Raw genomic sequence first — 24,282 nt, 5'->3', positions numbered from 1 at the left:
AGTAAAACCCTCCAGACAAACAAGCCTGGTACATGTAGTCATTAATGAGAAAATGTGGAGGTGTGACTCAGGCTTACGGAGCCTTCTGAAGTAAGATGTGACAGTCCAACACAGTGTGGGGATCCCCACTAGAATCTGCAACCACCCAAAGAGCAAGCCGAGGAATTGGAGGAGTGTGCATTACCTCAGCAGAGCAAGCAGCAGCTAGGCTGAGTGGTCATGTGGTGGGCCATGGTAGGTCTGACCCCTAAGATAATGCCGCATTTACAGGGCTGCACTCTCAAGAGCGTAGGAGCAAATGACATGACCCCTGGGGTTTGCCCCAGTAGATAAAAACCACCAAGAGTGGGACAAGGGGAAGAAATCAAGAGGAACAGAGTCTTGACTATTCTAGAATCACAGAGATGAGACTCAGTATTCCTGTGTTTTGGTACACTGGAACATGGAAAATATAAACTAACACTAAATCCTGGCTTTGCACTTATCAAAAATGGAACACCAGCACTTCAGACAAGCAACCGTGGAGAAGGCCACATGAGATGGTCTAGCTCCTAGCAAAAGCAAGACTCTTGTCTTAGTTGGCCTCAGTCCATAAATGTTTCTTTGAGGTTTTCCGAAGTACTGGAAGTGAGTCTCCTGTCTCCACTATCGAGTTTATGGTTCCTAAGGGTTGGGAATGACTAACTGGTCAGGGACATTAAGACTAAAAGTAATCTGAAAATAGCAAAAAGTAAGACACAGAAACATACAAGCCTCACCCCCATCCCCAGAACAGTAATTAATTAGCTGGAGAGACACTCGGTGGGCACAAGCACTTCCACACAGGTCCAACGACCCGAGTTTGATCCCTGGAGCCCACAAAACGACAGAAGAGAAACCACTCCTGAAAAGTTGTTCTCTGATCCCCACATATACCACAACACCCCACACCCCAGCAACAACCAACAGTAGCTCATCCTGGCCAATTTCCAGGTGCCTTCCAGCCCTGACATTCCGCACCCAGAGTCAGATGCTCATGGGAAAGGAAAACAGTACACCATCACACACGGTTGTGGGATGGGGGAGGTCTTCAGAAGCCACAAATGTGGAGTTTCTTCCCCCAGGGTCATTGTTCAGACCCAAGATGTGGCAACATCCAATCTGCCATGACCCACTGCTTACCATCCCGAAGAACCCAGGCCTGTCCTCTGGCACGTGCAGTTCTGGGTACACTGTCTCCAGGAACCACCGGAAGTCTTTACACTGGAGCTTGGCCCGAAGCTTCCTCCTCTCCGTCACGTCCCCAAAGGGTTCCTGAGAAAAAGAAATGCTTGAGTCCTATGGTCCCTGGAGCCATCCTCGCTGAAGGCACTAACTAACGTATAACCAATCCATGGGCTTTCACTGAGCTGGGTGCTGGGCACAGAATGTTCAAGCAACCATAGTGTTTGCTTGTGAGGAGGCAACTGAATACCACCAATTGTCCTCCGACTTCCATACATGCACCAGGGCATGTTCACACACACTCCCATAAAACAGATTACATGGATTACTTTTAAAAGAAAGAACTGGGGGACAGGAGTGTGAGGTACCCCTGGAACTTACTTGCTGCCCTTTGTAGGGGATCAAGTGTCAGCCTTCAACAGAGCAACACATTAGAGCAGGGACAATTACATCAGAGGCAACAACAGAAGCGACTGTCACACTGGCAGGCTATAGGGGAGTCTAGGAAGGAGAATGGTATCAGGAGACAAGGCACCCGCAGACAGAACATGGGAGCCAGATGCGAAGCCTGCATCGGCATCTCAGACCCATGCATTATGGGCTCTGACCACAGGCCACCCTCCACACCCAACCAGAGGAATGCCATGACTTAGCCTGTACCCTTCTTCCAACTGATATCTGAGTATTCATTTTCAAACACAGACTTGGGTCCTAGATATTATCGTGAGTGATCTGCATGTTCAATGTAGTGAAGTACAAATGTGTACTGGACACTTAACTTATTAATATGAGACCAATGCTGGGGTAAGCAAACTTCTGCAAGTCTGACTTCGCAGGCAAAGCCCCTGTGCCCATGACGCCTGCCACCACGTGGCACAGCAACTGTCTACCCAAGAACAATGGTGAGGACTGAGATACGAGTGTCCTTGCTCTGATGTGTCACCCTGTGGGAGACTGACATGTGACACCAAGGAAGGGCAGCAGTGTCTGGGTGTCACACTTCTAGCCCCCAGTTCTTTTTTAAGTAGTGTTTAACTTATGTTGTATGAGTATGTGTACACATGCCATGGTGCACATACAGAGACCAGAGAACAACTTGTGATTGTTACTTCTCTCCTTCCACCACGGAGATCCCAGGGATTGAACTCAGGTCTTCTCACTTAGTGGCAAGCCCCTTTATCCACTCACTGGCCCCAGATGTCCTTTCTTTAATGAGTCACTGTGGCCTAGCGTTGACCAAAGCCCATCTTCAAACACAGCCCAACAGGCATTGAGCCTACAGGTGCATTCAGCACCCCTCTCACATGTTCTGAGAAGGGGGGTGCACTCTGAGAACAGCAACCTGGAGTTCCAGGCAGGGTGGCAGTGAGGGGCAGGTGTTTTAGTCTGTTGCACTAGATAGGACACAGGAAGCTGAGGCAAATGACCGTGGAGTCCCTGACGCACAGGACCATGCAGGAGATTGGGCTGTTGGCTCTTGGGTTCAGCAGACCTGAGAGAGAGACACCCTGGAGCGTGCAGGCCCCAGGCTTGCTGCCACATCCTGTAGGCCAGCAGGCCTTGGGTAGGTTCCTTCAGTTTCTCAGTCTCCCCTCCCTCCCTCTTCTTCCTCCTTCTCTCCCATCCCCCGCTCTTCAGATTTCTCATCTATCAAATGAGGATTTGGTAGCTACCCTGCAGGACTGCTGGAAGGCCTCAGGAGAAATTTCCATCGAGGGCCAGGGCAGATGCCTTGGAGAAGACCTCCCTGCATTGCCAAGTGGCCCTCTGGTGTGCAAAGCTGGCATCTGATCTATAGAGCTTGGTGGTATAGAGCCTATGGGCCCAAAGCCTTGTGGGGAGTAAAGGGCAGATTCATAGGTCCCTAAGGCAAGGGCAGATGAGGCTCTGAGGCATAAGCAGCCCCTGAGCTATAATCCTAAGGAGAGACATTGGCTCACTCTCAGTCAGTACAAGGTCCATGGGCTCAGCTCTGCTCAGTGTGTGGCTCGAGTCCATGGGGGCAGTGATATAGGTGTGGAAGAATAGGCACATGGACTCAACCAAGCTGGTTACAAAGAGGAAAGCCAAGACACCTGCACCATGGCCAACAGATGACACTGCACAACCCAGACTGGCTATGCCAGCACAGTCAAGCCTGGCTAGTCTCTGGTTCTGTACTTGCGAATTCACCTCCACGCTGAGGTTGGTTTGTGACCCTACGTCAATTCTCATGGTGCTTTCAGTCACGGACACTCATAAACAAGACCTTCAAGTTATTCAACACACATGCTTCCAGAAAGGTCTAACAAGGCCATCTGTTTTGCACTCACACTGTAAATGTGTGTCTTTCCCATGATCCATTGTTTTTCACCATGCGTTGCTGACTTTACCAGTCATCAAAACTGACTCCACAGTTAGTGCTTCTTGCATTCCTAAATCTAAGAAAGTGATGTGGGGCCAACAATATGGATGGTCCAGCTGTTGTGGGCACTAGCTACCAATCTTGACAACATAGGTTCAATTCCTGAACATACACACACACACACACACACACACACACACACACACACACACACGGGGACATTTATGCATACATGCATGCACATGCAAGAACACACACACATCAATAAATAAAGGTAAAAGAAAAATAGAAGGTTGTGATGTGCCTCATAGGGAAAATTTTTGTTAGGTAAGAGCTGTTTAGGCATAGGTTATAGTGCTCTTGGCCATGAGGTCAGTGTTGATGGACCCGCAATGTCTATTAAATAAAGTGTCCTGAAACAGAAATACACATAACTATAGTCCCAACTGGTTGGTGAAACTGTTGTATCTGAGTCTCACAGGAACCTAATCCTGCTAGGAGAAATGACATGGAAATCACTAATTCAGTATTTGCAGAGACTATAAACCACAGCTCTGTGGACAGTGAGAATCCACTGGGCATCACCATGGATGAAGAGTAGGCTTTCCCAGGCTCTATCAGAAAGGCCCAGTTTGCCCCTGGTCTTAGAACCAGATCCACTTTGCTGGAGAAGTCAGACTACGGTGCTTGGTTCCCAGGAGGCTGCTTGTGTACAGATGGGCAGAGACTCACCAGGCGGGCCCGGGTATTGCGGTGATAATAGAGTTCTTTAAACTCATCCATCCACACTTCAGCAGCTCGGACACTGTTGGCCAGGGCCTTGCTGCGCGAATAGGGAGCTTGCTTAGGAAAAACATGGCCTACGTGCGAGCAGGGGTGTGTTTCCAGAGTGCCACCACACTGCCAGATCTGCAATGGAGGTAGAGAGAAGAGGCCACAACAGTGAGTAAGGAATGGCTGCTGGTCCACAGGGAGACGGCACCCGCCAAGACACTCAGCCTCCACGGGGACAGAGGCCACTTACCAGCCTGCACTTGACCCCAAGGGAAAGAACAAGAAAGCAGCCCGAGACAGACAAGCCACAGGAGCTAAGAACCCCAAAGACCAGGCAGTAAAGCTCATGCACTTGACCGGGGAGGGCCCGAAAGACCTCGCCGGCAACCCACTTCCTCAGCGGGTCAGACATGTCTTCATTACCTGATGCCACAGAGAAGAGAGCAGCAAGGAGGAAGAGAGGTTGGAAAGGTAGAGAGGAAGCTTCTAGAAGAGGCAGACTATCCTGACACCTAGGGAAGAGGCAGAAAAGCTGTTAGCATTACACCCAAAACTCGGCGGGCAGGGTCATTTAGGGCTTCATTTTCCCAAAGATGGTCTGAACAAGCATCTGGTGTTTCTAACGTAGGGTGTGAGAGCTGGAGGAGGGAGGAGGTCAAATTCTTCTCGGTTAACTGTTTCCAAGGGGGTAGAACAACAGACAAAACATCGCTAGAAATCTTAAGTTTTGATTCTTAAACATGTAAGTAAGTTTCTGCTGACGAGGAAATCACTGACATGCTAAGGCTTTGTGGAGGGGTTCCCGGGCAGCAGCAAGGCCTGCTGCAGAAGGCCACTTCCACCTCACACTAAGTCTGTCCATCCCAGCTGACTGTCTACGGGAACCTGTGAACCTGCGTTTTTTAAGACAGTTCCCCGAAGTTATCCAGTGTGCTACACCCAGAGGCTGCCTCCTGAACAGCTGGCCAGACAGCAGCTCCAGGTGGACTCCGGCTCTGGTATGTCAGTCCAAGCTCTGCCGTGGACTCTGAGTGACCACAGCACACTGAGTCAAAGCCCTCCTCCCAGCCTCAGATCCCCCCCCCTGCAGAGTGAGAAACTGAGAGACTTGGGATGTCCTTTCCAGCCCAAGTCTTACGGAAATGCAAAAATACACTTCTAAAATAGTTATATAAAAAGCCAAGCATGTTGATAAGATGCATGTGTCACTGTCTTACAGAATAATGGGGTACACCAACACACAGGAGGGAGGGAGGGAGGGAGGGAGGGAGGGAGGGAGGGAGGGAAGGAGGGAGGGAGGGAGGGAGGGAGGGAGGGAGGGAAGAGAGAGAGGAAAATAGGGAACACAGGATGAAATCCAAACAGAAGACAGGATTACTTACCCTAAAGGAGAACTCCAGGTTTTCTCCGCCCCAGACTTCCATTCCTGTATCGTAAGACCCCAGATATTCAAAATATCTCTTACTCACAGCAAACAGGCCCCCGGCCATTGTTGGAGACCTAGAAAAAAAGTGGTACCCATATTTTAATGGAAGAGGCACGAAGCCCTCATGAATGGCTAAACGACCCCCCTCCTGGAGTCTATGTCCCCGGAAGCCGAGCCCTTTCATGCATTCATCCATCCAGAAGCACACCTGAACTCACACTCTGTGCCCTGCACCAGTCTGAGCCTGGAGGCACAGACACACCCCCTGTAGTCCCTGCCTTGACGTTCACAGACAGCTCAACAGACAAGTCCCCTGTGTATGACACACTTCCACAAAGGCCACCCAGAGCTCTGTGAGGCAGGGAGGGGCAAGGGCAGGGAGGGTAGAACCAAGTTTCCCTGAGGAGACAAGGTCTGTGGGAAGAAGTGAGCTGAAGAAGAGGAAGGGGATGCAACCCCACCCACTGACATGAATAATGGCGGTGGGGGATGGGTAGGGGGAAGTAGGGGTGGGACGCCTGTGCTTTTAGAATATTAGAGGCCGGAGGCTGGAGAACTAGCCTGGCATGTGTGAGGCCCAGAATTCAACCCTCAGCACCACCAGGGAAAAATGAAAATTTGAACTTATACATATGTCCTCCATTAAAATTTTCAATCAATTAGCTGAAGCATACCAATATAAAATCTACTTGTGTAGCAAAGATACTTAATAACATAAATGCTCTGGGGAAACAACAGGTAGGGAATGGAGGCTGACAGCCAGTCGTCCATCCCTCCCTTAGGATGGCTCTGAAATGAGTAGCCAGGAAGGCAGACCTGATAACATCAATCGGGGACCGCATCGACTCCCGCTCCCGCTGGGGAACCACGTGCCACGTGAATACCAGTCGCCAGTCAAAGCCTCCAATCTGGGGCTCTCCAGCGTTGCCCAGATACTCGAAGGTGTTCCAGTCAATCACATCGATCACGGGGCACACCACTGCCGACTCCTTCTCGTGGATCCTGCAAATACCCGACACATCCAGGATCTGTCTCAGTTCCAGACGGCAGGGGGACCAGCCAGGAGTTCCAGCAGTCCAGGGTGAGAAGACCAGCCTCCCTTACTCAGGGGTCTGGGCCATGCTGGGGGCCACCACGGGACATGCTGAGAAGGCCAGAGGAGCCGGAATAGAACAGCCCCACAGTCTCTACCTTCTCTAATCCTGTCCATGGACATTCTGGCTAAACTCGAATGAATCCCTTTCAGAGGGTCAAGGTGTGAGAAAATCAAAGATGACTTTTAAAACAAAGCAGGTGTTCAATTTCTTGGGTGTGCAAGAGGTTCCACTACAATGAAACACCTTAACATCAAGAAATATTTATCTCTGGCCAGCAAGATGGCTCCCCAGGGGGAGCCAGGAAAGACTGACTCTTCCAAAGTGTCCTCTGTCTGTCTGTCTGTCTGTCTGTCTGTCTCTCTCACGTAATTGATTTTTTAAAATAAAAATAATTGTCTTAGGAACAGAAGATGTGCCAGGCACGGTAGTGTATGCCTTTAATCCTGGCACTTCAGAGACAGAGGTGGATCTCTGAGAGTTTTGAGGCTAGCCTGGTCTACATAGTGAATTCTAGGACAGCCAGGGCCACTAGAGGAACCATGTCTTTAAAAAGGGGGGGGGGACGAAGGAGAGGGGAAGGGGGGGGGAGGAGGAGAGTTAGAAGAGAGGAGATGGGGAGGAGGAGGGGAAAGAGGAGAAGACAGAAGAGGAGGAGGAGGAGGGGGAGAAGGACCGGGAGGCAGTGGGGGAAGGAGGTAGCCTGAGCTAGCAGGTTAGAGCTGCTTTAGACTCTCAGTGCTCCTTATTTGCTGTGTTAAATGCTCCTTATTTGCTTAGCCAAGTCACCTGACGTCTCAGAATCTATTGCCTCTATGGTAACAAGATGGAGATGTGTCCTCACAGGGCTACAGTGAGGATTCCCGAGGGCTGGTTTGCAAGCTCCCTGGCAGAGAACCTGGAAGGAACCAGTGCTTTTCTGGTTACCTTGAAATATGTGGTGAAAAAAAGAACTGTCATAACTCCCGTTTGTACGAATCAGCCTGTACATATCTTGGCTTTGCTCTCCACCAACACTGTTCCAAAGCCAACTGTCTGTCAGCACGCTCCTCAATGATGCCATCACCCATGACACCACATGGGGAGGGGATGAGCTGAAAGGGGACCCCCTCCTGAGGACTCGTTTCTGTGGGTTATGTTGTGGGGGCAGCTATCTCAAACGTAAGCCCTTCCAATCTAAGAGTCCCAGCATGGAGGACAATGAAACAGAGGAGCACACTGGGGCCAGCCACGTCCTAGACTAACGAAGAAAGTCAGAGAGACCTCAAGTGCCACCCTGAGGTGAGACTAGCAAGGTCAGGCCAGGTCAGACACAGGATCAAACCCAGGAGCTCACCAAAAGGATGAGTCTGTAGAGGAGGCATCTACCAACACTACCCTTCAAACTAACTGAGGGGTTGTTAGAGGGAGGCGCAGGCCGAGGACAGACCTGTTTGGCTGCTGGCCACTGGCAAGGCTCAAGTCCCCCATGACCTGCCATCCAGCTGGCAGGAACCTCAGACAGCCCAGCTTCACACAAAGAGGAATGTGGGGGAGGGTCAGGCTGATACTTGGGTGCAGGACTCTGTCTCAGAACTAGAGGATGTATTCATAGAGAAGTTTCCAGAATTAAGAGCTGAACCCTCCATTTGCATAACATGGATTACTCAGCATCCTTAGCCTGCAATGTGCCAAGAATAATACCTACCATGACAACCCAGACAGACAGCTCTATTTCCATAGGCCATCTGGAGGGAGGGGCCGTGATATAGTTAAGACTTCCTAGGCACAGTCTACACAGGCCTATGAGTCTCACTCCAGTGTATGCCAAAGTCCTGGTGAGCTCTGAAAACATCCAGAAGCCAGCAAAACCCTAAGAATCAGATGCAAATGTCCCCAGGATTCTCAATGGACCTGCAGGGTGGACAGCTCCTCACTGATAGTGGCCTTGCTTCCAGGGAGGGGCTGCCCTGATAGTCCAGGGTCTATCAGCTCATCAGCTCAGGAGAAAGGGTGGCATCCTCAGATTTCATACTAGTCCAAGGGTAGCCATCTATATGCACAGCAGGGGAAGGGGACAAGGGAGCCTGCCACAAGGGTGACATTCCTCAGAGGCAAGGGAGAGAACGGAGATACTGTCAGACCCCGCAGGGGACAAGGAGCCAGACCACAGGAAGCAGCAGAGTGGGGGCAGCTTGGCCTCATCCAGGAAGAGACTAGGGAAGGTCCCTAGCTCTTCCAGTCAGACACTGGCAACTAAGAGTCACAGGCCATGTAACAGGGTTGTCTGGCCTTTGACCTTTTGTCTGCCTGCAGAGGGGAACCCAGAGCTTCCTCTGGGGGAACTCCTGGCTTGCTGTAGTAGGCAGCTGAGAAAACATGGAGATCAGAGACTGGGAGAGAGACACAGAGAACCACAGCCAGAGCCACAGTGTAGACAGCTAGGTAAGAGGCTTGGGGTGACGGGGAATAGCCTTGAAGACGTGTGTGTGTGTGTGTGTGTGTGTGTGTGTGTGTGTGTGTGTGTGTGTGTGTGTGTGTATGTGTGTGTATGTGTGTGTATATGTGTGAGTGTGTGTGTGTATGTGTGAGTGTGTGTGTGTAAGAGTGTGTGTGTGTATGTATTACTAAAAAAGTATACTTTACAACTAAACTAGCATAAAGATGAAAATAATACAGGCTGGGTTCATTTATATTAATATATACTTGCATTTTTGTTCTGATTTTTAAAGAAATTAATATTTTTTTAAAATTGTGGGCTCTAGGGATATGCCTTGCATACATAAGGCCCTTGGTTCAATCTCCAGCATTATATACAAATATGCACATGTATACACACACACACACACACACACGCGCACGCGCACACACACGCACACGCACACACACACACAAAACTTCTTTTAGGGTCTCTGAGTTTCAAGGACCCCAAGCCTTGTACTTGTACTGAGTAAGTCCACTATCCACGGCTAAGTGAAGCCATGCTTGAAATAAATATATCCAAATGCATATCCCCATGAGGCTCTATCCACAACTCTGTAAGCCTGGGCTGATGACATTCTCTAGGTAGACTATAAGAAGCTGCAGCCCCCGCCCCCAAGCTGACATATCTGAGCACCTTCCACAGGTATTTACCACTGTGCCACCACAGAGGTCCTGCTGAAGGGTATCTGATGCAGGCACAGGCATCCCTCCAGCAGCCAAGACGAATCTGTCCCCGCTGCCACCCAAGCACCCTCCCCCCATGAGTGGCCCACACACACCTCCGCAGCAAAGGCTCCAGCCACCCCTCATGGCATTCACAATGACAGTCTAGGAAGGTCAGCACTTCACCCTTGGCCACAGAGGCTCCCAGCAGCCGGGCTCGCACTAGACCCTCTCTCTTGCTGGCACGGATCAGGCGCACCTTGGGCAGCTGGGACAGCTCATTGGCCAAGCGCTCCTTCAGGTGCTCTATGGACATAAACAGAACAGCAGTCACTGGTTGACAGCCTTGGCAAGGCACTCATCCCAGGTCCCACCATTTAGTGTTTGCCTGATCCTCTTAAACGACACCCACGGTAGCCTCTTTTTCTTTGTCACCCAGGACGCCCAGAACCAAGGGCAAGTTGGAGATCTGTCTGCAGACACACACACACTCAGTCACAGGCTTTATATAGGGGAGTGTTATGGTACCTGAGTATGACTCAGTAAAACTGATGCTAAGAGAATTTCATAGGGGACTGGAAAGAGGGCTCAGTGGTTAAAAATACTTGCTGCCATTCCAGAGGACCAGAGTTGGGTTACCAGCACCCACATCAGGCTGCTCATAACTGTTCATAACTCCAATTCTAGAGGACCCGGCACCCTCTTCTGCCTTCCAGGGGCACTGTACATACATGATGCACATACATATACTCAGACACAGGCACACACACATACACACACACACACACACACACACACACACACACACACACCCCTATTGATTGATTTTTAATGTTATATTTATGGGTGTTTTGCCTACATGTATATTCATGTACCATTTGCATGTCTGGTGCCTGAAGAGGCCAGAAGAGGGCATCAGATGCCCTGGAACTTTGGTTGTAGACCATTGTGAGCTATCATGTAAGTGCTGGGAGCCAAACCCAGGTCCTCTAGTAGAAGATCAAGTGATTGCTCTTAACCACTGAGCCCTCTCTCCAGTCCCTAAATAAACCTTTATTAAAAGCCCTTCGGGGCTGGAGAGATGGCTCAGAGGTTAAGAGCACTGCTTGTTCTTCCAGAGGTTTTGAGTTCAATTCCTAGCTCACAACCATCTGTAATGAGATCTGGTGCCCTCTTCTGGTCTGTGGGTGTACATGCACACAGAACACTGTATATGTAATAAATAAATAAATACATCTTTTTTTTTTTTTTTAAAAAAAAAGCCCTTCATAGGTTGACTTGTGCACATTTAAATGTGAATTGAATATTGAATATATTCAATATACCCATTAAACATGGTCCCTTGCACACTGTGATGAAAGTTTCATCACCAGGATGGGGCTGTTGAGAGGTGGTAGAACCTGCTGAAGGTGGGGCTGTGGGGAGGCGCTGAGGTTGCTGTAACAGTGCACTCCTAGGGGACACAGGACTCCTGTCTCTCCCTCTGCTCCTGGCTCCAGCTATGATCACCAGCTCTGGCACAACTTTCCACCAATGCCTTCCGCTATAACATGCTGAGAAGTGAGCTGGTAATGCACCAAGCCCTTGAACTCCAAACGTTATAAGCCGGAGAAACCTCTTCTTCCTCCTAAGTGGCCTGCATCAGGTGTTTTGTTATAGAGACAGGAAGCTTACTGAGACATGATTTTTATTAAGACAGTAATTATATTAGTAGACATTTTCTTTATATAGAAGCAGCACTCTGTAGTAGCAGTAGCAACAGCTTGTCAGGGGGGACTACACAGCCTAGGCTGCAGAAGAAATTATACATGGAGATGACAGACCCACAACCAGCCTCCAGGTCTCCTAATTCCAGGACAAGGAGTCACACCGTCAGAGGGTCAGGTGGAGGGAGGTGGGAACTTATTTGGGCCAAAGAAAAGGAAGAAGAGAATTTCCCTCACCAGTGTAGGTTTGGGTCCAAAGTTCTCACCTATCAGAGAATGTTCAAAGTATTTTCATAATGAATTTCTCTAAACAGCCTTAACACTTAGAAATATTCTTTGGTTGATTTTAAGCTCTAAATGACCTCCTGTGAGCTGCTGGCAGAAGTGAGGAAGGTAATTTTGCAAGCCATGCCAGTTAACCACAGTGTGGTGTGTGCACACTGAGACACGGGTGTGGCCTGCCTTCACTCAGGTGGATTTGCCAGAAATGACTCTGGGTGGGCCTGTGCTGTCCTCCTGGGCTAAGGAGCCAACCCTCCCCCTTACCAATCACTTCAGATAAGCAAAGAGGAGGCAAGCAGAGCTGCCAAAGGCATTCCAGGTCCTATGGCTTGTCCCCTACTCTCCAAGTAGCCACAACAGGACGAGGGGAAAGCCTGGGCCACCCCTCCCCACTGTGAAGGAGGGCACACTGTCCCGTGCCTCTTCCTGCTCAGGAGCTGCCTAATTCCACACAGATAGTAAAAGCAATCTGATATTTGCTTTTGGGTTCATATGTTTCTAACTGGAGTTGGTGTGGCAGACAAGAACTAAGTTTACAACTCTGAAAGCATTTCATTCAAACACAAGTTAGCGTTTAACAAGGCTTAAGTATTTGCCAGGCAATAACACAACACACATCCCTGGCCTTGTCTCATTTAGTCCTCAGGTGGTCCTACAGTGTAGGAATTATTACTACTTCATTTATAGAGGCTGAACTGGTTAAGGCCAGTGCTCAAAGCTGTAGAGTCCCTGGGGTTAGGGGTGGGGATCCTGGCCCACCCAGAGTGACATGGAGCAGGGTGTACATGACTGCATTTATTTTTCACTATAATTCCCTGACAGGTGTGGATAAATCCATTCACAGGTAAGAAACTGGGACTCAGAGAAAATGAGTGACTTGCCCAAGGTACCATGATGGTGTGGCCAGATCATAGTATAGCTTGCCTCAGACCCAGGAATCCTGATCCTGGCCCTGGGCTCCACTCAGCACCAAACTCCAGCCTGACTTGCAAGGACACTGTTGCTTATATCCTAGTCTCCTCCATGCCTGAAGAGTCTAGCTAAGCTCACAGTCACCAGGATGAAGACTAGTCCCTGACTCCCTTGCAGCTAGGTGTGGCTGTGCCACCATGCTCTCTACTTGACTGAAGAAGGTGGGGAGCTTCCAGAAAAAGGGTACAGTCCTTGCCCCCTTTTAACTTCTCTGGCAGTCTAGAATGAGCAAGAGGTGAGGAGCCAGCCTGGGCCAGGAAGACCACAAATGTAGAACCCTCCCAAGGTGAAGGCATATATTAGAAGGAGACAAGTCCAGACACCATCTTGACCTATCGCACAAACTTCTGGCATGAGAGAGAGCTCAATTTCTACTCCAGGTAAATCCCTGTAATTCAAAGGTTTGTGAGAATAGCTCAACACACATGCAGGTCAGAGCACACTCACTGCAGTTAGACAGCCCAGAGCAGAGCCCACAGGCAGAGGCTGCTGAGTCCATGATGACCCAGGATGATAATTTGGCCTAAAACTGCCCCCAGTAATGAAGCTCACAGTTATCTATCTGTTGCTGAATTCTTGACATTTCCCCTCAGTTAAGCCCAGCAGTCCCTACCTTAACCAGTCACCCAAGATCTACTAGCTAAAGACACTCCATGGATAGACTAGTCACAGCTAAGCCAATGCTGTCCTGTGCTTGAGCAAGAGATACTCCTCCCCTTCCTCACTTCCATCCTGGCCCAGCCCTGCGCCCGTCCTTGGCCATTTCTCACACAACACACTAACGCTTAGACTGACTAGACCCACTTGTCCCTCTAAAGCTCTGTGGGTGGCTCCTACCAGGCTCTTGAAATCCCAACATCCTATAGTGATTCCTAAGGCCCTCCTTGACTTGGCCAAGCTCCCCATATAGCCTCCCCTCTCCACTGGCCAAAAGTTGACCCTAGAGTATGTCCCAATTATTTCTGGGCACACTCTAACCCCTCGTTCCTCACCTCTCACCCCAACCCTACACAGGGCTTACCTCTGTCACTGTAATCATCAACCAGAATGACCTCTTCCAGCAGGATGTCAGGAGAGGTCTCAAGGACACTGTAAACTGTCCGAAGGAGAGTTGACCAGGCTTCATTATAAAAGGCTATGACAACAGACGTCTTGGGTAAATTCTCATAATCATATTTCTCCTCTCTGCACCTGTAAATGGAATATAACTTCAACAAAGTTGAAGAAGCCAGAACTGTTAGCCCTGGGGATGGAGCAATGATGGAGACACGGGTCACAGTCTTTAAGCTTCTCCTGGGAATAATCCACTAGTGGACCTCCCACGAAGAGCCCCAGAAGACACTTTAAAAAGTTGTAACCATAACAATGTTGGCTTGTGGGATATTGGTTTTAAACTATAAAGCAATGTGCAGATTTGAGCAACACACCAACTAGACAGAATCTGAGGGATAAGAGACCATTACTCCCTCAGCCCATGGCTGTCCTGTCTGTCCACCCCATTCTAACCCAGACTGCTCCCTCCTCTTGGCTGTTCCTGCTTCTCCCTCCCTTCTCTACTTGGCAAGCTTCCTGTGCTCCCCAAGAGCAGCTCAGCTGCTCCCCCAACTCCTCCAGGAAGGAAAATGTCTGTCCTGGGGAGTTGGTGGCCACAGAGTGCTCTTCCAGTCCCTGATCTCCTCAATTTCAGCAGGTGCAGATCACTCTATTCCTGTCCCTTGAAGGACTGAGCCAGCCTTCCACAGCACCTGGAAGTCATTATGCCTCAGAAAGGTGGGAAGCTGGACATATAAACCAGATGTGTGGCTAGAATGTCAGGTGGCAGCCTCTGGGGGTGGCACTGAGACCATTCAATCCCAGGGGTGGGGCCAAGATTAAGGCTCATGGGAGTCAATGATCGCCCTGTTTGTTCGGGAGACTGCTGTCACCTTGTACTGGCAGCTTCCTAGTCAATGCAGCATTCTATCCTCAGAGTGACAAAGCAATCTCAGTGCCATGGGACTGACCATGGGCAATGCCCGGAAATTATTAGCAGGAAGCGTTTGATGGCAAGATGGAAGGATGCCAGGAGACCACAGTTTAAACACTGAGGCCAGACCACTAGCTACACAAGGAAAAGCTAAGCATTGGAAAGTAGCCTGGCTACCAGTTTCCTGGCAGTCAGGGGAAGGCCTCAAAAGAGAGGTGAGTGACAGACTGGAGAGCCACAGAGCCACACAGAAAGAGGAGCACAACTCACAACTGCTAGCACTGTCCTGTGGTCCCCCTTAGTCAGTCACCAAGTATTTCCTGATTGCCTGCCATGTGCCAAAATAGGCAAGGGCTGTAACCCATGGAGCTTACCTTCAGGGGCAGTCATCAGTCAAGCAAATCAATAGTCCCCCAAATGACCCATGCTATAGATAAAGTCAAAGAGGGTAGTAAAAGAACAACGAGGGAGGGGTGGGGAGGAAGCAACCATAGCCTAGTGAGGTAGAGGGCCCTCTGCAGAGGTGACATTTACAATGACGCTCAGGACTGCATTGTAGCTCAGAGCGCTTGTCTAATATGCCCAAGTCCCTGGGTTTGACCCAAGTACCACATAAACTGAAAGCCCCCCCCCCCCGGTCCCAATAACTTAGCCTAAGAAATGCCATTCTGCAAGGCAAGCACCAGAAAAACAGGAGTTCATAACTATGGTCGGCCACCCGGCCTTGGGAGAGATAACTATGGTCGAACACCTGGCCTTGGGGAATAAATAGTTGGGCTTGGAAAATAGCCACTGTACCCTAGACAAGGCCAGGTCGGCCACACACAACACATTTCTGAAAATTAAAGATATGTCCCCAAGTTCACCCTGGCCTTATTTGAATCAACCAATGGGAACCCTGTAACTATGCTTCTCGCTTCTGTAACTGGACCTCTGCCCCTGGGATCCTATAAAAAGTCCCCTTTACCCTGGGAAGGCGCGCAAGTCCTCCGAGAGACTTTGTCACCCCAGGTACCTGTGCATTTAAATAAACCCTCTTGCTGTTTGCATCTGATCCGTGGTTTCGGCGTGTTCCTTGGGTTCGGGGTCTCTCCTGAGGGAAGATCTCCCATGGGGGTCTTTCATTTATAGGGGTCTTTCATTTGGAGGTTCCACCGAGATAGAGATCCCTCCCTGGGACCACCGACCCACCGTCAGGAGGTAAGCCGGCCGGCCTCGGTATATGTCATCCCTGTCCTGTCTGAATGTTGTCTGTCTGTCTGCGCGCATCTGATAATCTGTCTGTGGCGGTGGAAGCAGAAGGAGCTGACGAGCTCGGACTTTGCCCACCGTAACCCTGGAAGACGTTCCACGGGTGTCTGAAGTCCCCTCAGGGGCACGGTTTTTCGGGGCCACTCACGTATCCAAGGGATACATGGTGTTGGTTGGAGACGAGGGGTCTGGACCCTCGCAGTCTCCGTCTGAGTTTCTGCTTTCGGTTTGGAACCGAAGCCGCGCAGCACGTGTCAGTCTTGTTTGCGTTTGTCTGTCGTTCTTCATTTTCTGTTTAACCATTCTCCTCTCTGCCTGAGATTTCTGTTACTCTCTTTCCACAATGGCTCGCACCAAGCAGACGGCCCGCAAGTCCACCGGCGGCAAGGCCCCGCACAAGCAGCTGCCCACCAAGGCCGCCCGCAAGAGCGCCCCAGCCACCGGCGGCGTGAAGAAGCCGCACCGCTACCGGCCCGGCACCGTGGCGCTGTGCGAGATCCGGCGCTACCAGAAGTCCACCGAGCTGCTGATCTGCAAGCTGCCGTTCCAGCGCCTGGTGCGCGAGATCGCGCAGGACTTCAAGACCAACCTGCGCTTCCAGAGCTCGGCCGTGATGGCGCTGTAGGAGGCCTGCGAGGCCTACCTGGTGGGTCTGTTTGAGGACACCAACCTGTGCGCCATCCACGCCAAGCAGGTCACCATCATGCCCAAGGACATCCAGCTGGCCCGCCGCATCCACGGGGAGAGGGCGTAAAAAGTCTAGTAGGACCCACCGCCATACCCGGGGAATCGGGGACCAGAGGAACCGCGGCGGCGCCAGAGGGACCGGCGGCCCCCGAACATCCTCTGCAGAGACAGCGGGAGGAGGAGGCTCCGGCTCCCTCCCCAATTGCCGGTCGCCTACGAGGAAAGCACAACGAACCAGCCAAAGAATCCAGGGCCTTCCCCCTCCGGGAGGGCCCCAATCACCAGCTCCAATACTGGCCATTTTCGGCCTCTGATCTTTACAACTGGAAGCAGCATAATCCTCCTTTCTCTAAGGACCCTGTTGCCTTGAGACACAGACCGAATGGTGTTCGGACCAGTTGTCTCCCTCAACCCCGCAACCCTGCTGCCCTTGCCAGACCCATCCGAGGAGCACAATTGCCTCCAGATTCTGGCAGAGGCCTATGGCACCCGCTCCGACCTAACAGATCAACCGCTGCTGAACCCAGATTTCATCTGGTTCACGGATGGGAGCAGCTTCCTCCAAGAAGGAGAACGGAGGGCTGGAGCAACCGTCACCACTGAATCAGAGGTAGTTTGGGCCTCGCCGCTGCCGCCCGGAACATCAGCCCAAAAGGCAGAGCTGGTTGCGCTGACCCAGGCCCTCCGGATGGCAGAAGGTAAACCTCTTAAGGACTTTGTTCCTCCCACATCAGCTCAGCATTATGCATTGTCCTGGGCACCAAAAGGATGACTCTGTCGTAGCGCGGGGAAATCGGCTGGCCGATCTGACGGCCCGGACAGTCGCCTTACAACCCCCCAGGGGCGACCAGCTGCTGGTCTTGCAGGGCCAACAGCCAAGTAGGGATCCCATGCCCTACAGCCCGGAGGACCAGGAACTAGCAAAGAAAATGGGGGCGGGATGGAGCCCCAAGCGACAAGCTTACATCATGAATGACTTTTGGTTTGAGGAAACAGTTTAAAATATAGAAATTTGATGGCCTAGGCATGTCATGAGGGTTTGAGTATGTGATATTTTGGGTCTGAGGAAGTAGTTTGAGAAGTTTCAGTAAGTTATGAGGTTTGAATATAAATAGAGTTTAAGATGTAAAGATTTTAGATATGAGAATATAAAAGGAATATTTTGGAAAAAAGGAGAGTTTATGAAATGTAAATTACTGGAATGTGTAAAAGCAAGTTATGAAGATCTGAGGATGAAAAGGCTTAAGTAATGATGATAAAAAAAATGACTTAAGGTATATAAAAGAATGTTGCTTCTATGCAGATCATACTGGAGTAGTCAGGGATAACATGGCTAAATTGAGAAAAAGATTAAAACAGAGACAACAACTATTCGAGTCTCAACAGGGATGGTTTGAAGGATGGTTCCAAAGGTCACCCTGGTTTACCACCCTTGTCTCCACCATTATGGGCCCCCTAATCATCCTCCTGCTCATTTTATTGTTTGGGCCATGCATCTTCAACAGATTGGTACAATTCGTCAAGGATAGGGTTTCTGTTGTCCAAGCTTTGGTCCTAACCCAGCAATATCAGAGGCTCAGACAGTCAGAGATGGAGCTGACCCCTTATTCTCCATCCTAAAATGAAATATTCCATTTAGAACAAAAGAAAATGGGGGGATGAAAGCCCCCCGGTCCCAATAACTTAGCCTAAGAAATGCCATTCTGCAAGGCAAGCACCAGAAAAACAGGAGTTCATAACTATGGTGGGGCAACCTGGCCTTGGGAGAGATAACTATGGTCGGCCACCCGGCCTTGGGAGAGATAACTATGGTCGAACACCTGGCCTTGGGGAATAAACAGTTGGGCTTGGAAAATAGCCACTGTACCCTAGACAAGGCCAGGTCGGCCACACACAACACATTTCTGAAAATTAAAGATATGTCCCCAAGTTCACCCTGGCCTTATTTGAATCAACCAATGGGAACCCTGTAACTATGCTTCTCACTTCTGTAACTGGACCTCTGCCCCTGGGATCCTATAAAAAGTCCCCTTTACCCTGGGAAGGCGCGCAAGTCCTCCGAGAGACTTTGTCACCCCAGGTACCTGTGCATTTAAATAAACCCTCTTGCTGTTTGCATCTGATCCGTGGTTTCGGCGTGTTCCTTGGGTTCGGGGTCTCTCCTGAGGGAAGATCTCCCATGGGGGTCTTTCATTTATGGGGGTCTTTCAAAACCAGGACTGGTGATGCATGCCCATCGTCTTGGGATGTAAAGACAGGAGAAGTTCAAGAATCAGAAGTTCAAGGTCATCTTCATCTACATGGCCATGTAGGTTACATAAGACCCTGTCTCCAAACAAACAAACAAATAAGAAGAAGGAAAACAAAAAACAAAAACTAGAAACCTGCCTTTAATCCCAGCACTTGGGAGGCAGAGCCAGGCGGATTTCTGTGAGTTCTAGGCCAGCCTGGTCTACAAAGCGAGTTCCAGGAAAGGCGCAAAACTATGCAGAGAAACCCTGTCTCAAAAAAACCAAACAACAACAACAAAACCCTAGAAACCCAGACCCTTCAAAGCAAAGTGGGGGCATTTGGCACATGGAACTTAACGTATTTCTGGCATTGTTTCCATCTTATCTTACTTTGAAAGTTTTCAAACATGAAAGGCAGAGATACTCATATGCTTCCAGTGACTCCAGCCAGCATCAACAGCTGTCCACACACAGCCAATCTCAATCCATTTTTCACATTGTTTTTAAAGGAAATCCTGCCTATCATAGCATCCATACTATTTTTAAATGCATCTCTAAAAGACAAAGATTTGTTTCTTACTATATAACAAACATATTTGCTTTGGTCAAACCTTAAAAATGGAGTGGCTCCTTGGGTCTCGCTCTCCTAGCTCCAGCCTACTGTTGTCCATCAAAGCTAATCAGACTGGAGACAGAGCTTCAGGAACCAGAAAGGCGAATGTTGCCGAGTGAATTTTACAGAACATATTCATTTTAGAGATGTCAAAATGGGGCTGGAGGGGTGGGAGGACACGACCCCTGTAGATAAAATGCAGTATTTGATCGTTACCTTTGAAAGCACTTCCTGGGCTAGAGAGACAGTTCTGTGGTTAAAGGAGGTCACTGCTCTTGCAGATGACTAAGTCTGATTCCCAGCACCCACAACAGATGGTTCACAACTCCCTATAACTCCAGCTGCAGGGGGAATCCAACTCCTCCGAGTCTGCCAGCACACAGGTACATATACACACAAAAAACGTGTGTCCCGGGTCAGCTTCACTGCCTTTGTTTAAAGATGAAGCTCAGAGAGGTCAAACGGCATGCTCAGCTCACAGAGCACAGGGCTCCGAGTCCACTGGGATGGGATGTTTGTGTCCAAGGGTCTTCTTGGGAGGCCCTGGCTCATTCCTTGCATCTCTCCTTGCTCGGGAGACCATCTAAACAAAATATCTAAATGAAGATCCCTGGACCACTTCTCTCTCCATGGCCCTTCTTCCTACCAAGCTCGGAGCATGTTTCTCTTCTCCTTCCCAGGTTCTCCTGTAGATTCCAAGTCCCCAGTATAAATGCCATGACTGCCTCTTCAGTGAGCAATGAGGCTCCACGGCCACAGCCTGGCTCTGCTATCCCTGAAATGGCTTCTCCAGAACCACAAATGGCCTATCAAGACGCTCTGTTTAGGGGAGGGGGCTGCTCTTCTCAGCTGCCTCCACATTCTCATCCCTATGGCATCCAGAGGTCCTGCTCAGGCACTCCAGGAAAAGTCAGCTGGGCAAGGCAGGCAAGAGCTATATCCTCAGATGCTGTGGACTGTATGTAATTCATGGACACCGTAGCACCAACATCAGGAAAATCTAGTAAGCCACACAAGGGAGTCTGGTCCATATTCAAGGGCAGAATTCAATCCAGCTTTGGAAGGAACAGAATCAAAGAACTTGTGGACATATTTCAAACTTCCACACAAGAATAGCAGAAGACATGGTGGGTGACATTTCTTCGTTATTTCTTCGGTGGAAAGTTCCATGGAGAAAGCCAACTGCCATGCTGTGAGAATACTCAAGCAGCCCCATGGCTATTAACAGCCAGGTAAGTATGCCATCCTGGGGGCAGAATCTCTAGCTCCATCGCATGCTCAGATGGCGAATGACTCAGGCATCATGTTGGCTGAGACTTTCTGAGACGCTGAGCCAGATCCACCCATCTATGGTATTCCTAAGTCCCTGACCACAGAAACAATGTGAAATAATAAATGCTTATCATTATTTAAATCACAACATTTTTGTGGCATTCCATACTTCAAAATAGACCACAAGGAAGCCCAAGCTGAGAAACTCTTATCAACCAGCATCACTGTACTCAGCAAGTACAACACGTACTCACTGTTGTACTCAGTGGTCTGAGACAACCAAAGGCTGAAGAACTGCTGCAGATTGAGGTCACTGAGGAAGCAAGACACAAAGCCGTGGGTGTTGGCCTGTGATCCAACGCTAGGGAGGTACAGGCATGGGGATCAGGAGTCCAATGACATCATCAGGCACATAGGACATTCCAGACCTACATAGTGAGGCCCTGACTCAAAACACAACAAAACAAATATATTGTACCAAGCCAGGTGTGGTCCTTGCACATGTAATCCCAGAACTTGCAAGGCCAAACAGGAGGAGGATGGTGAGTTCCAGGGCAGCCTGAGCTACAGAGAGAAGCCCTGCGTCACTGAACAAAAACAAATGACCAAATAACCAAAAAACGGAGAGGTGGCGCACTCCTTTAATTCTAGCACTCAGGAGGCAGAGGCGGGTGGATCTGAGTTCATAGTCAGCCTGGTCTACATAGCGAGTTCCAGGACAGCCAGGGCTACACAGAGACACCCTGTTTCAAAAAATACCAAAGCAACAACAAGAACATAACAAATAGGAAGCATAAAATAAGATGGTATAAGCAAATCCAAAGGTATCAATGAACACAATAAATGTAAGTGAATATAGACATCTGGTTAAAAGTAAATGACTGTGGGGAGAGTGGTGTGTGTGTGTGTGTGTGTGTGTGTGTGTGTGTGTGTGTGTGTGTGTGTTTAGGATCTTGCTATACCCTCAAACTAGAGATTCTCCTTGTCCCAAATTCCAGAACACCATCACAACTGGGTGAGACTTACGTGTGTCTGTGTGTAATGTCCACTTGATGTGGGATGCTTTACAAAGGTAATTTGCTAGAGCAGATTTGGTTGGGTATCTCTCCAAAAAAAAAAAAAAAAGAGAGAGAGAGAGAAATTCCACCAGCTTCCTCCTGCCAGCTCCTGCAGGGTACTCTTGGTCCTGTGGCTAATATGATTACGCTGACATTCTCTGACATGCCAAGACCTGATCCCTGAACTCAGACACACATGTAGCTACAGCGGTCAAGGTCAAGAGCAAACAAGGTCAAGCAATGGTGCTCTTGCACCAGCAGCGCACAGCTGAGTGGATGGCGTTGCACACACACCATGTGCATGGACAGGTCTGGGGACACCATAACACTGTCACCACTTCCTCTCCTGCTAACCGGGTCGGAATGTAAGTGACAACGGCATTACAGCAGACACCCCATCACTGTGGTCAGTGAACCCTACTTTCCTAAGGTGCTGTCAGCAATCCTCGGCTCGTGACACACACCCTTGCTAGCTAGTTTCAACTGTACTTACTATTAACCACTACTTACTCTAACTTCCTCCTCACCATGACTCCTGAGCCAGCAATCTGCGGTGACTCAGTCAGCAGCTTTCAGCCAGGTCATACATCAGAGTCAGCCTGGGACCTAGCCACAGAAATTCTGATTTCATTGTTCTGGGGAAGGTCCCTGGCACTGACTGTTTCTAAGAGCTCCCGAGGGCTGCAGAACCAGCTATGTAGGAGTGAAAAATCCTCCCTCCACATTAGCATCCAATGACAGGCAATGGTGACTGACCGAGGACCCTGCATTCACTGCACTGCTATCCAAGGGTACCTGGCTTTCTCCTCCTCTTCCTCAAGTCAACACTGAACTAACAAAGCAAAGCTGTACGTGCCACTGTCAGCTCCCCCAGCACATCTCAAGGATGCAAAGCCAGCTTCCCAAGTCTCTTTACTGGTCTGGCTTGTCCAAAGGCAGAGACCTGGTGCTAGACCTTGCTCTTGCCAGCAACAGCCGAAGCAGATGCCCCTGAGTTGACCCACGCTTGGTCTCTTGTAGCATGTATAAGCAAGGCAATGCAAAGACAGCAAAACATTATGAGCTTACACGCTCTCACTCACGCATCTATGTGTCTATTTTCCGAAGTCTATTTTTATACTTGGAAAAAGTCTAGACAGATACACAGCAAAATGTTAATAACAGTTTCCCCGGGTTTGTAAGCTGATTTTTTTTTTCTTTAACTTTTTGAGAGAGTCTTGCTATGTAGTCCTGGCTGGGCTGGTACCAGACATGCACCACCATGCCTGGCTTAATGCTCTATTGTTGGCTTTTTTCACTTATTTGGGGTTTTTGTTTTTCTTATGGTAAAATTTCTGAAGGAAAAGTTTTATAATAAAAACAATCAGGTAAATGACTTTTCCTTCCCAAAAGGACCCAGGCTTTTCCTTTGGTTTGTCTGGAAGTCCTCTTACAGGCTATCCCTCCTTAACATTCAGGGACCTTGAGTACCCCTCTGCTTATTAACTGGACCCCTAAGTGAAAGACCCCTGAAGAGATCTCCCTTCAGGAGAGACCCCCGGCTCAATGAGCACGCAGCGACCACCGATCAGATGCAACAGCACGAGGTTTATTCAAACACAGGTACCTGGGGCAACAAAGCCTCTCGGAAGACCTGCGCGCCTCTGGGTTGGTGGGATGGGTTTTTATAGCAAGAAGCGCGGGAAAGCATTAGTCAAAGGGTTCTGATTGGATAATTCAAGTGAGGCACGAATATATAAGCATAAATCAAATGGGGCGTGGATTCAGGCTCAGGGCGGTTTGTGGGTTTCCTTGGTAACCAGATATGTGTGTTGACTCAACCCCTATCTAGAATTCCAGCTGCTCTGGTTGCCTTCTAGCTGAATTCCTTTGTTCCCTTACGTGCCTCACAAGCTAGGGGGTTTGCACAACAGGGCAATGCTTATCGGCTATCTGGGCTGCGGTGGGGCCATTCTATTTCCTGGAACTGTCTTTTGTTCCCTTATAAGCCTTGCAAACATAGCATTACTATAGGGGTGCCGGGGGGGGGGGGTCTTTCATTAGGACCCTACACTGTGAACACTTAATACCATCTGAATTCTCAACCCAAATATCAAGACCCTGATTAGCTTGTCACTGTTGTAGACGCTCTAGTAGTCCCCTCTTACGTGTGGATTCACTGTCTGTAGCTTTGGTCACTCAACCACATTCCAAAAATACTAAATGGAAAATTCCAGAAACAAATAATTAACAAGTTTAAGATCGTATACCTTCTCAAATAGTATAGCGAAAGCTTGC

The 24,282-nt window shown here is 49.4% G+C and overlaps 1 protein-coding gene and 1 pseudogene across 1 annotated transcript in view; one reads left to right on the top strand and one right to left on the bottom strand.

Annotated features, from left to right (window-relative positions):
- Galnt12 (polypeptide N-acetylgalactosaminyltransferase 12) overlaps positions 1 to 24,282 on the bottom strand; it is a 32,610-nt gene that overhangs the window by 5,757 nt on the left and 2,571 nt on the right. The window contains exons 2-7 of the mRNA XM_036177206.1: positions 13,949 to 14,118; positions 10,084 to 10,273; positions 6,564 to 6,749; positions 5,704 to 5,821; positions 4,280 to 4,456; positions 1,162 to 1,293 (exon numbers count right to left, since the gene is read on the bottom strand). Of these exons, the coding sequence (XP_036033099.1) occupies positions 1,162 to 1,293; positions 4,280 to 4,456; positions 5,704 to 5,821; positions 6,564 to 6,749; positions 10,084 to 10,273; positions 13,949 to 14,118 (973 nt within the window). The remainder of the gene's footprint in view (positions 1 to 1,161; positions 1,294 to 4,279; positions 4,457 to 5,703; positions 5,822 to 6,563; positions 6,750 to 10,083; positions 10,274 to 13,948; positions 14,119 to 24,282) is intronic.
- LOC118577148 lies at positions 16,479 to 16,898 on the top strand (annotated as a pseudogene).

Source organism: Onychomys torridus, chromosome 2 (assembly GCF_903995425.1).
Source record: "Onychomys torridus chromosome 2, mOncTor1.1, whole genome shotgun sequence".
Classification (NCBI taxonomy): Eukaryota; Metazoa; Chordata; class Mammalia; order Rodentia; family Cricetidae; genus Onychomys; species Onychomys torridus.
Note: the sequence above shows the minus strand (reverse complement) of the source record. Positions and strands in the feature narration are given on the sequence as shown.